At 41.4% G+C, this 14,096-nt stretch overlaps 1 protein-coding gene across 1 annotated transcript in view; it reads left to right on the plus strand.

Moving 5' to 3' along the window:
* Window positions 1-8,156: 8,156 nt before the first annotated feature.
* Window positions 8,157-14,096, plus strand: part of LOC119185536 (glucose dehydrogenase [FAD, quinone]-like) — a 123,659-nt gene continuing 117,719 nt past the window's right edge. The window contains exon 1 of the mRNA XM_075886695.1: window positions 8,157-8,361. Coding sequence (XP_075742810.1) covers window positions 8,235-8,361 — 127 coding nt within the window. The 5' untranslated portion in view covers window positions 8,157-8,234. The remainder of the gene's footprint in view (window positions 8,362-14,096) is intronic.

Genomic DNA, 14,096 nt, shown 5'->3' on the forward strand with positions numbered 1-14,096 from the left:
AACGTGCGGTCCTTCAAAGAAGACCACTGCCGTGGTCGATTGACCTAGAATTCGGGTGTGAAGAACTGTGTATCTTGCCGGTGCGCGAATTCCAGCCATGAGTTTTGCGGTGCTCGTACCGGGTATCAAGCCACTGATGACGCCTCTGGAGACATCGCCCGGTGTTCTGATGTTGCCGGTCGCAGTATAAAAATTTCCTCCAAGCTGTATTTTCTGGATGCTTACCAGCTTCTTGGCGTCTTCTTTGGCGGCGGTGCTTGCGATGATTAGGTTTTCCATTCTCTGGACATGTACGCGTACCTTGTCGTTAAAGTTTTGCTGTGATAGTCCCCTCACTCTGCCGATGGCATGCGTGACAGCGACGGTGTTCCATTTGGCGAGGTGCTTGCGGGCGGCAGACGATTGCGGGTGACCTGCTTGCGGGCGGTAGACGATCTTGAAGCCATCGAGCGGCAGAAGTGGCATCTTGGGCCTGCGTTGTTGCTGCGCTGGTGATGACTTTAGCGTCTGCTCATTGATAGGTGGCTGCTCTGTGGGTTGGTTGGCCGGTGTCCTTGGATTGGCGACAGCCTTCTTGTCTTTCTTACTTCTCGTGATCCAAGTGCTTTCCGTTGCAATTGTTCTGCCACTGCCAGCGTCATAGGTCCACGAAATTTCTGTTGTTTTGTTTGCCTCCACTGGGTTAGTTTGCATAGTATATTCTTTGTCTTGCTGGTGTCTTTGCATTTCGCTTGCTGCGGCTGCTTTTCGGCTCATTCTAAACTTTTCAGCACGGCGAGTGCGAGCGCTCATGCCGTGCCGTCTGGAACGCCTGAGCGCGTTGTGCACGCGCCACGCAGCTTTGCCCAGGAACGAACTTGGCGTTAGGCTTAATAAACTGGACGCGCTCTTGTCGGGAGTTAAGTCTTATATTTTGAGACAGGATGCACTCACCCAAAAGAAGCTGGTGTCCGCCGATTCCTCGTGTCTTGGTGGCTCAGGCTGTGAAACTCTTGGGTTCGTCACTGGCCTTGTTTCGGGTTAAAAAGCGCGAAAAGCAGGAGCCCATGCGAGACACGTCTGGTCTATACGGCCCCCTAGCGGTCACCGATTTATCGGAAAACACAGAAAAACGGGTTATAGATGAAAACGCCACAAATAAGAGCCTTGATATGGAGGAGGGGGCCACTTGTGGATTTAGCCTGGTTATGTGCGCAGTTGTACGTTACAAATGGATTCTCTCAAGTAAGTGCATTGTTAGGCTTTTTATCAACTTTTCAAAAAACTTGAAAATACAAACAAGTTGGGCTGATGGGGCAGTAGTAGCTTGATACTCTGGAGAGGTCCTTGCCCTGTTTTAGGCTAAGGATAGCAATGGCTTTTTTCGAGGCTGAAAGAATCACCGCCAAGGTCCGCATTAAAGATGCTTGAACCAGTAAAAGAGCTTGCACTACGGCTGTCCAGCCGTGTTTTGTGAAGGAACCCAACAGTCAGCCTGTATGTTTAGACGAACCAGTGATCATTAAACTGAGGACGCGAGCTGACAAGCGGCACAAATGCCACCAAGGTGCTTTCCCATGTCGACCATTCATGTCGTGAACCATCGGGCTAATGTACAACCGATGGCGGCACTGCGAAGCACGCTTGTATTACGTCAATTCAAACTTTCGTGACTGTGGAGGCGCAGCGCTGTATAGAAACCACCTTCGTGATAAAACTCGGCAAAGACGCAGTTAGATTCACTGTCTTGTGTGGAATGGCTACCGACGCTGTCTTAAGAACCATGGTTTTCCGCTTTTAACGCTAATTTTAAAAGCACAGCGTTTGTTTCTTAAAACTGCGGCCGTCTGTTTCCATGGTGAGTGCTGTGCAATGATGGAGTACTGCTCTCTGCCTCTATATAACTACCCACCCGTGAAAAAAACCGTAAATTTTTATCACTTCCTGAATGACCCCAAGCTGAGGAAGCAGGGCATAGTGAAACTCCGAGAGGAAAAGTGAGCCATGCTATTATGAATAGTGTCAAGCAAGCACTTTGCTGATGGTGACGTTTGCAATATCTGCCCTACGCTGCACTTTTCGATAAGCTTCCAACCGAGTTTCACCACTTCGCCAGTACACCAGACATTCACCAGGTGAGGTGCCATCCCAAAACCTACCACGAAGGCCCCTAGACAGGGACCAAAGACGCGTTCTCGGAATCAACTGTTGAGCATGGCAGAAAAGCACAGAACAGCTGAGACTACAAATATATTTAGTTTTGGTACATGCATATATACGTAGTTTACTGATCAAGACATGCGCACGCCTAGCACACTGCTTAACGTAAATTCAAATGCGAAACCAGCTGCCGCTGTTTACTGCACATTCATTAAAGCTTGTCACAATTTTTGTGGCCCTCTGCGTGTGGCCCTGTGCCTACAAGTGATAGGCATTTTTTATATTCTGAAACCTGAGCGACAGCCCTTTGTTGTATTATATAAACTACTTCATGATGCCCCGCCTCGGTGGTCTAGTGGCTAAGGTACTCGTCTGCTGACTCGCAGGTCGCGGGATTGAATACCGGCTGCGGCGGCTGCATTTGAGCTGGAGACGGAAATGTTATAGTCCCGTGTGCTCAGATTTGGGTGCAGGTCAAAGAACCCCAGGTGGTCAAAATTTCCGGAGCCCTCCACTACGGCGTCTCTCATAATCATAAGGTGGTTTTAGGACGTTAAACACCACATGTCAATCAATCATGAAACTACTTCATGATGTCACTCTCATTTGACAAGCATGTGAAACAAATTGTAGCCAATTGTATGAGAAAAGAGCTGAATTAGGAAAAAAATTGCTCCATTCCTGACTCGGGCCAGTACCAGGCGACATTGGCTTGGTACGTACAACAACATGGCCTGCGTCGTACGCCACTGCGCCATCGATAAAACCCCACGACATTTCACTAGCTCTGTTCAACTTTCGCCAGCAAATACATGCTTATATACGATGGAGAAAGGCACGCTCGTTGAAATTGCAAAACACCGGGACTAGTTAGTATCGCACGGCGGAAACTGCAGTTGACGAGCGAGAACACTCACACATAGTTTCACTTTCTGACCAGCAATACGGTTGGCGGCAATGGCATGCTTATCGGCCGTCTGAGATGTTTCTTGGCCCTGCCAATTGGATTTAAAACAAATTCACAACTGCACTCGGAAACAATCTTTGTGGGAGTCAGTTCACACTCGCGGGTCTGTTTGTTCGACAATGTTCCCGCATGAAGCAGACGGTCCGCGCACAAGAGTAGCCGCTGCTGCAGCGTGGTTCAGAGCGGAGTCCACAAACTGACGTGAGATGTGAGAGGGCTACTCTCCAAGATCTTGAAGCCAATAGCAGGAGACAAGAAAAGCCCAGCTGTTTTTGAGTAGCCCGTCAGTTACGCTACCACATCCTACCAGAGGGGCCTCATGCTTTGAAAAATTGTCCATACCTGTCTCTAATATTCAACTAAGGCCCTCATAAGGACACTACGACACCACAGAAAGGGCCTGCTGATGAATGTTACATGCCATTTTTAAAGGTATTGCCAGTTCCAATACACTTCATACACTTGCACGCAAAATATATGCGTGAAGAGTACTACATTGGTGCTCCTAAGTGCTCCGCAGTCGCATGTGGAACATATGGTTCAGCGTTTTATGAATCTATAGCAAAGAATCAAAATGCTAGTGCCTTTATTGCACAATGATATTACATACAGATCCATGGCACAATTTAAAGAAGACAACCAGCATCCACCATATAAGAAGATTTCCTGAGCACAGTGGCTGTGTTGTCTTCCGCTAAGACACATATTTACCCAGCAGCTAATAATACTCTAAAATGCATAATGTAAGTCCACAAATACAGACTTTAAAGTACATAAATATTCTGCAAATATTATTATTCTAATATTCATAATGAAAGTCGAAAAATACAAACTTAAAAGTATGCTATCCTGGATTCTTGGACATTGCGACATAACTGGCAATGGGGCAGCGAACATACATGCAATGTCACCTGCAATCCGTTCAGCAGCAAACGTGGGTGACATCCCGTATGAGGATCTGAGGCCACTCATCAGAAGCCGATTGCGTAGGCAATGGCAAGAGGCATGGAATGCAGAAAATGAAAACAAATTGCATACAGTAAAGCAAACAATATAAATATATGCTTCTTAAACACGTGAAGGGACCAAATGGTTGCACTTTGTAGACTCGAGATATGTCATACACATGCAATACACTCACATCTTGTAACGATGGTCCCATTAGGTAACCACCCTTCCTACATTTTTTGTCTCTTGAAACATGTGAGATAGGTGCATCGGATTTTAAATGGCACATATTTTAAGGATTTCTTCATTACAATATCGGTGAGACTACTTTGTCAGGACTTCAATGTGACATCATGTTATGATAGGTATGTTTTCTAATGGCAGCCGTCGTTCTCAAGGCGCACTAGACTTTGTAAAGCCCAAGGGTTTCGCCCTTTTGAAGTTAATCTCACGTAGTCAATACAATTAAGTCAAGTCGTATGCACTACGCTTTCACCGTTGTCATCTTCATTAGTTTTTTACATAACGGAGTCAACCATCTTGTTTGGCACTCTTTGGCCTGAGTTGCCCTGACGCCATCAAACTCTACTATCATCAACTTGCGCTCGGGCAGTTCTCTTCTCGGAAAACCACAATAAAGTCTTGGCCCATAATAAATTGCAGTTTAAAAAAGCAAAAAAGCATGAATTTTCACAAAAGAAGGATAGAATAAAAAAGAGCACGGCATATTAGGTATAAAGGTTCGATTCACAAAGAGCTCAGTTTCAACACATGGAAGTGATACGAAAATAGCCATAGATGCGTAAGTAAGATAGCTCCACTACTGTACGTTTTTTTTACTATACGAAAATCAAACGCAAATATCTTCGATATAGTGAAATACTGAACAGACTGGGCTCAGTAGGACATGCAATATATATGCTCATGAGAACAGTAATCAGAGCTCACACAAATGGGGCACTTTCAGACATTCACACAAATTTCTTGCAATTATGAAAAACATGGATGCGAAACTTCCACCATTGGTAAGAAAAGTCATGATTGCATGAGAACTGTGCCTATCGAATATCTAAAAAGTACACCTGTACAGATTAAGTAATAATTTATTGCTTATGAAGAGTAAAGCTTCTTGTTAGTATTTACTTAGGAACAGCCGTTGTCCTAACTAAGTAGCTTGAGGCACTCAGTTGTAATGTAGGACGAGGAAGATATTTGCTTTTGCTACTGTACTGCTAGAGCTGGGTGTCATTGCGTTTTTTTTATTCGTATCGGTACTACTTTTCATTGTTTTGATTCTTTAATGTACGCACGCTCAGTTACATTTAGGAAATTCGTCTTGGATGCCCACTTTACTTATACGTTATCATAAGCACCTAATAAACAATGTTACATGAAGCTATTTACCAACTATTCCATCTTGGCAATCTTAGTATATTAATGGTAGTTTAGAGGAGCAGGACCCGTGCAAGCTTTGGCCTCTTATTTATCTTTTTATGCTGACGAGTCTGGATAATTGGTGCGGACATCATTAGCATATTAAACCTTCTGCTTCTATTGCTTCACTCAACCAAAAATGCTGCCTTGCCAAATAAAAATTTGGTTTCTCTTTTCGTCTGCTTCAATTAGCGAGATCCATTGTATACAGACGGGTGCCCGGAGCAGTATAAACAATACAGCAGCGTTTACTTCAGCGTAATACAAAACATCACTATGAAAATATTCAACAATCACCGCTGACTTCTTACTTTGTTCAAACTCTAACACAGTCGATGGACAGGTACACATTCAAGTAAGGAGAAAGGGAAAAGGGAAAGTATATTTCAATGTTCTATGTGATTAAAGGCCAAGCTCTGGTTGGTCTTTCTATAATTTGTGCTTTATATACCTGCGTAATTTTCTGTTGCTCAGCAGTTGCGGCAGCGAGATTTCTTCTCCGAAAATCTGCATTCGCTGAACAACCTTGGTTAACGTGCAATGTCACTAGGGGTCCGGCTCTCGAGCTCCACGCGGCAGACTTGGCTGCATCTTCAATTGTGCAACTCGAAACTAATGTCTGTTCTCTTGGCTATACTTTCGTTAAAGAGCGTGTTTGGGCAGCCTTCAACTTGGCCTCATTTTATTATCAGTGGTGAATAATTTAACCATCGCAGCACAAAAAAAGGCCATAAAACGATGTGTCGCAGACTTAGCCCTATATATATATATATATATATATATATATATATATATATATATATATATATATATATATATATATATATATATATATATATATATATAAGGGAAAGAAGTGTATACCTAAGGGCTCGTTTTTCCGTGTTTTAACACAATATGAATGAGATGTAACAGACAGTAATGCCAAGGAATGTACAGGGGAAGTTATTAGAACCAATGGAATGTAAATAAGAAGAAAGAAGTAAGAAAAGTGGATGAAAAAATAACCAGCCGCGTGCTCACGGCTGGTTATTTTTTCATCCACTTTTCTTACTTCTTTCTTCTTATTTACATTCCATTGGTTCTAATAACTTCCCCTGTACATTCCTTGGCATTACTGTCTGTTACATCTCATTTATATATATATATATATATATATATATATATATATATATATATATATATATATATATGTATATATATATATATATATATAGATATATATATTTATATATATATTTATATATATATATATATATATATATATATATATACCAAAAACCAAACTGATGCTGGGTCCAGGTAAGACTAACAAGGATCCTGATGAAGGCCATACTCTAGGCTGAAACGTCGAAATAACCCACGTTGTGACCGCTCACAGAGAATCTGCTTGACTATATATAAATATATATATATATATATATATATATATATATATATATATATATATATATATATATATATATATATATATATATATATATATATATATATATATATATATATATATATATATATATATATATATATAATAAAGACGCCTAAAACATGACTGCTTATGTTTTCAATCTGCTCAATAAATAAACAATTGCTATGTTTTTCACTGGCATCAGTTTGCATGTGAAAAAAAAACGCCAGGCATGAGCGGAACGTGCAGCACTGTCACAGGGAAGGCTGGAAAAGTGGCATTTCAGAGTCTTCTCTTGACACTCGTTGAGTAACAGCTACAAGCACATTTGATGGGTATGATCATAACCTATGTGTATTACGCTGGCATTATGTATGTTATATTTCATCATTCTTCGGAGAAGCGTGATAGCAAGCACTGCTAAAGCACATCTCACCAGCCACTAACGGCCGTGTTCTGTCATGTTTATTGCGTATTGTATTATAGTTACCTCGTCATCCCGTGTGTGAAGTTTAACCGGAGAAAAACAAAAGAAAAAGAGAAGCGTGGTATCCACTACAAAGTTGCTAGGAAAATTGGGCAATTTTTGCGCAGTGGCTCACGACGATGAATAATTATTCCTGAAGTGGATAAGAGCCACAGTATTTAGGTGAACAAGAACAAGCTTTTTTAATGGTTTGGGTCATTGGATGACCTACTCTTGACGCAATTCGCATTGTGTGACGCCTGCTTCTTTCTTTGAAGTTGTTAAACGCTTTACTCCTCATAATAACGCCAGTCCTTTCCCGACATCAAGTCTATAGGGCCCGTTTAGAAATGAGTAACAAGCACCCTCGTGGCTCAGTAGTAGAAGTGTGGACTGGCACGCACTAGTCCCGTTTTTGAATACCATTGTGTCCTTGGTGTTTTGTTTATTTATTGAGTCTCTTTTTCTTATTTCTGGTGATACGGGTTACGGACACCGGTGGCGGCGTTGCTGGCGGCTGACAACAACGGCGGCGCACATGCCCCGTGTTCTGATCTGATAACACTTTTCGCTGTAAACTGGGTACACAGAGCGGAAAACAGGAAATGCAACTCATTTTCACGTACGTCAAACGCCACATAAAATGATAAAACGGACTACCCTTTCAGGCACTAACTCAGGCGTTTCAAGGAGAGCATTTCAGCTCTCATTACAGGTGGAGAGACAGCTGGCTTAGGCTAGAAAATGGGCATGTAGAGGATCATGTGAGCAACTCTTTTCTGACGGCGTATAAAGCACTCGTTGCCCTTGTACAGTCAGGTAACCCTGTACAACTAGGTAGCTAGGCAGTCTTGCAAGGCAGGGAAATTCTTATGGCTCTATTTCAGAACATTATACTCAAGCTTTTGAACGTTGTTACAGTCATAGTATTCTTCGAATTGCCACACAAGGTTCTCTACAACTCGTTGGTATTGGAAAAAGAATACGACTATATCATTGGTAAGTACTGCCAAGTTTTTCGCTGGGCCCATCAATTGGAGTTGAAAATAACTATTTGAGGTGTCGATGCTTATTTACCTCTCGAATAGCTACACATCACAACGTTTCAAAATACACGCTGCTGCCTGATGATACGTCGGTAGGGCAAGGCAAGCACGTACGATACACGAGTATGAATGATTGAAAGAATGAAAGAATGAAAGAATGAATGAATGAACAAATAAATGAATGAATGAATAAACTTTATTTAAAGTCCAGCAGTTTTGCCGGGCGAGGAGGGGGAAGAGGAGATTAACCCCTGTCCCTTCCCACTCTCCGTCGATTATGATGGCGGTACCTGAGGTGACCGCTCGAAGTCTTTGCACTCGGACGGCATCTGCAGCTTACCGGACGGCTCAAAGCTGGTCGGCCAGCTCATCGCTTGTGAGCGCCGCCTCCTAGAGCGGGAGAGCAGCTGACGCCGCCGATCGGCAACAGTGACCGCAGCCGCGACGTAGGCCGGCCCCCTGCCCTCGCGCGGTGGTGGCAGCAGTTATTGGCCTCGGAGTTCGTCCCTGCCTTACAAGCGTCGCGAAGGGGCGGTGGCAGTGACGTCAACTTTTCCAGCACACTCGCAAAGCATGTGCCGCAGTGTGGCCCTTTCCCCGCACGCTTTACACGCGTCCGTCGGGTATAGGTGAGGATAACACAGGCGTAGGATCACCGGGCTGGGGTACGTATTTGTCTGTAATAACCCCAGAGTTACGGCCTGTCTTTTGTCCAATTTGTTGTGTGGTGGTGGGTAGTTGCGTCTGTTTAGTAGGTATTGTTGTGTAATGTCGTTGAATGTAGTCAGGCGATCACCCCACGACCATTCCAGTCGTTTTTGTGTGGATGGTGCCATCGCCCCGCTCTCGGAGGTGAAGGCAGCCACCGAATGGGTCGCGGCTCGGTGAGTGAGATCTCGAACCGCGGTGTGGGCCACCTGGTTACCGGCGTATGAAGCAATAAAAAAATCACCTAACGCTAAAAAGGTACTTCAGTCATTTCACTCTCGTTCAAAAGTCACTTCGTTTTTTAAAGGGCGTATTAACCATGAAACGGAACATTTCGATATGTGTGACACGTTGTTAAGTGTACTATTTATTCCTGCGGCCAAAACTCGACTGTCGCGTTGATTAACCGTGGTGAACCTGCGCTTTCACTTAAGTAGTTAGTGAACAAGAGACCTGAAAATAGCTCTTAATACCATGATCCGAGCCTGTGAATTTTATTCGGTAACATTTCTGAGAGCGGCTGAGAATTTTATTTTGTAATATTTCGTCACCACTATTTTTGCTTTTTTACTGCATTGAAGGATCATGGCTTCATCTATGGTATTCCTTACGAGAGCAATAAATTCCTGTTCTCGCCGCTGAAAAAGATTGACAATATCGAATTTTTCAATACGATACTGTCAATCAAATATTTCATTCATTCATTCATTCATACTTTATTTAAGGCAATTTGCCTTTTTCTTAGGTGTCATAGCAAAAGATTTAAAAAGTGACTAACTAGGCAATATCACCGAGAGGGCAGTTGCGGGAGTGCGTTGTGTCATCTACAAATTACGAAACTGCATTAGCAGTTGTATGTAAGAGTTGCAGAGCAGTAAGAAAAACTAATAATTTAGCGTTAAGAGCCAAATAAAAACGAAAACGAAAAACAACAGGCCAGTTGTAGAAATGTGGAAGTATTTGTTTAACAAGATTGTAAAATATACAGTACACAATACTTCACAACTTACCTGAGCAGTATACACCCTGAAACTCAAGGAATAACAGTTTCTTACTTGCTTTTTGAAATGAGTAGGGGGAATTCTATTTTCAGTAGTTTTTTTACACCTTGGTATCTGTTGAAGAATTTGGTTTTAATGTTGCCAGTTTTTGAAAGCCGTAGTTTGATCGTGAGTGACATTTGACAATTTTGCTTTTACGTATTTCTAGGGAGTTTAATGTGATAATTTATTTCGAAAAGCGCTTTATTATCTGTAAATTGGCACATTAGTTTTATTGACAACCTTAGTTTCAAGTGCTTTATCGGCACTACAATATGATAGTTGAAGTAGTGCGTTGTACCAAAAGTTTATGGGATGTTTCCAACTGCCCGTATTGCTCACATTCGCAACCATAAAAGAGAACTTAAGTTCATCTCTGTTGTTGTCGACCACACCAGAGAGGCGTACGCGAGGCGTGACTGTATAAGGTCAATATAAATCTATGGTTTATTTCCAGGGGGAGAAAAGTGCTTTAATTTATTTGCCGACCCAACCTATGTTGAGACATTAGTCCTTAGGAAATTCATACGGAGTGTCCACGAGAGGCTCTTTTGAAATAATACTTCTAGAAATCAGCTGGACTAAAACTATGTGGACAGGAATTGAACTTTACTACTTAAGTAGCCTATTTATTGTTTGGCTTAGTATATTTTCTAATGAGTTAAGAGCTTGTGGCAGTAAGTACATTAGTATTTGGCGGCTATAGTTTGCACGAGTGTAGAGGATGTTCTACGTGTAACTGCTTCGTGTATAGCGTATGCTTTTGCAAATGAATTCAGGGTGGCGAGTTTTTCTAGAAAAGAGTCACTATTTTTTGGTATGCATGATGTTGTAGTAGAAGTGTATTGAACAAGTTTGGCAATGTCGTTATACCAAGATCTTCAAATATATGCTTTGTGTGGACATTATATGATTCATCAGAGATGATTCTCCCAGCCTTTTTCTGCAGGCGATGGATAAGATGCGCTTTGATAGAACGTAAGAGAGACGTGTTCGAATACCGATTATTTGCGAAGTTTTTGAGTGCACAGCATTATTGTGTGCTTTCTATTGCATAATTTCTTCAAAAAGAACACACAAGATTTGTATTACTAGTACTAGTTCTATTACTGAAAAACCAAAATGCAGTATAGTATATGAAATATTTGACTTAATTTAGGGTGAAATAGACTTGTTTTTGTCCTTGAAGCAATGATAGGAAGGGAATTGACCTGACTCCAAATATTCAATATAGTGATTTGATTTTTTTCCAAACAGAGGGAGACTGTAACGTGTCAAAAGTAAGCTTATGTCGTCTGCATAAGTTGCAAACGATGAATTGATGTCTATATTGACATGATCAATAGGTTGAAAAGCAGGGAGCCAAGAATGCTTCCCTGTGAAACGCCAAGTAGAAAAGGTTTGAAACGTGAGTTTCAGCTTTTAATACGCACGCCTTGATAGCAGTACTGTAGGTACGACTTGATCTCAGAAAGGAAGAAACCTCTGAAACCGTAATTTTCCAGTTTCATTTTAAAAGTGTGACGTGATTTACGCGATCAAATGCCTTTGAATGGTCAATAAAAATTACAAGCGCGTACCATTCATTAAGGCAAATTACTACGGCATATCGCATCCCTACTTTGTTGAACGGCCCCTCAAAACATTTGTAGAGCGATTAGACGAATTCATGTGCCACTACGGGTTCTCTTATGTAACACATGATGAGAGAAGACACAGCTGCGTCTTCAGCCTTCGATAATCATTTAAGGCTCTATTTACAACACATAATAATGTTGCTGTAATCTTTAGCGTGTCCCTTACAGCTGTGCTAGGTCTAAACGTTCAGAAAAATACACGTTGAAAATTCCTGATATAATCTACCTCAAAGAAATGTAATTGACCACATGATAGCCCGCATTAAATCTCTCAAAAATATAAAATGTCGAGTGCGAAGTACTCACTTTCAATGTTTAGGAAACCTGTTAATGACTTTGTATTGCTGAATCAGTGCAGAACCATCAGTACCAAGGCGCTGTATAATTGCGATATGGATCTAACATTGTTTGTTATCGGCCCGGTTGATCAGCATCTACATCGTGGGAAATATTTCAGCACCTAACTTAAATCATGTTGCGATTCTGTAAAAAAGCATGAAATCCCAACCAGCTTCCAAATTATGCATGAAATCCCAATTACGCATAATTTCGCAGAAAGCATAACTCAACAAAAACACACAAGTGCTGCATACACAATTTTAGTTCATCATTTCATAAGAAATGGCAGGATAAACTACTTCAAAATTCCGTTTTATTTCAACAAATAATACATAGCATGGAGTACACTTGATCTTATGAATCCTCATGAATATCTCACCACATGGCGCTCTAGTTCAGATTGAGTCGAAGTTGTTACCGGCGCACTGCAGGGTTTCTTACACAGCTAAAAGAATAACTCTCTCCGAGGTCACTGAACACAATTACCTGGATTGATAACTCACAAATAATATATCATAATCAGAACGTATACATGCTTTGACAAATAAAGCATTACGTAAGGTATTGCTGTTGAAGGGACTTTTAAAAATATCAGCTCTCTTTGCTCACCTACTTGCATACCCGTCAATTTTACGTTCAGTGTTTCAATATGCAGTGCAAATGTCACACCTATTTAACAAAAAAAAACAGCCATTTGGAAAGAATACAGAGAAAAGTACCGTGCCATCTATAAGTAATTATTACGATCGTTCCTGAGTTACTAAATTCATACAACTAAGTGAGCTGTTCCACGTCACCATAAAAACAGAGTTTGCCATCAGAAACTTTGCTACGAAATTGTTAAAACTCATTAACAGATAAACACGTGTTTTATTATCACTTATTTTATTCGTTATGCGAACAGGCAAAGCACTTTCTTCACTGTTAGTTCTTCATTTACACGAAATAAATGCTTTAAAAATTGTTTTTCCCCGAATTTATTACGATGGCTTGTAATGCTGTTACACAACACTCACTTTCTTCATTTCAAAATCATTACAGCGGTTTACAGCCGTTGATTTTCTTTCTGTGTTAATCACTGCTTTTTAGTATGATGTTTAAAAAAAGATAAATAATTTGACGGCATTTTCGCTTTAACTTCATATTTTGTTTTGCTTACTTTCGGCTCGATTGTAGATTTCCAAGGTAATATTCACTTTTTTCTTCATTTGTACTGTTTACCCACATCCTTTGTTTTATCATTTTGCCTTTGTGCACTGTGTTCTGTGCGTTCCGCAGTTTCTGTATATTGATGATTGCGACTGTTAAAAAAGAATTCGTAATGCAGCAGCGTTGAAGAGCACGTTTTGAAGAAATTCACGTGTCATCGTCAGCGTTGATGTTGGCGTTGTTAGTTGTAACCGAAAAATCAGCATCTTATGCATGACCAAAAAATCGAGAACGATGCAAATAAAATAATAAATGATGAAAATTGTGGAGTGGAGTGGGGACCAAACTAGGACTGTTCGGGTCTAAGGGAGAATCGAACCCGGGTCCTTTGCATGGCAAGTGGAGGTCCTACCACACGTCCACGCTTCTGTTGAGAAGAGAACTCCATCTGCTGGGAATGCAGAGGAAGTTTCTCGGCAGAGGAAGTGAGAAGTTCCTCTGCTCAGAATGCAGTGAAAGTAGCTTTCATGCTTCACAAACACAAGCCTCCTGTATATATGCTTCACAAGAAAACATCAAATATTGCAGTATTAAGGTGTGGTCAAGCGTTCAGTGTTGAAGGGTGTGAGAGTACGTAATTATCATAATGGCTTCGTGGTTGAAAACCAGTGCCCCACTAGAGAAGGCACACACGCTTCTACGCCTATTGCTTAAGGCCACGTGACGGGTTCATAGTAAAATCGAAGAGGTTTCATGCATTAAGCGTTCAAAGTACGCACTACGAACAGAATGTCATCATGGCATTAAATTCCTGA

The sequence above is a fragment of the Rhipicephalus microplus genome, chromosome 1, assembly GCF_043290135.1.
Source record: "Rhipicephalus microplus isolate Deutch F79 chromosome 1, USDA_Rmic, whole genome shotgun sequence".
Taxonomy (NCBI): domain Eukaryota; kingdom Metazoa; phylum Arthropoda; class Arachnida; order Ixodida; family Ixodidae; genus Rhipicephalus; species Rhipicephalus microplus.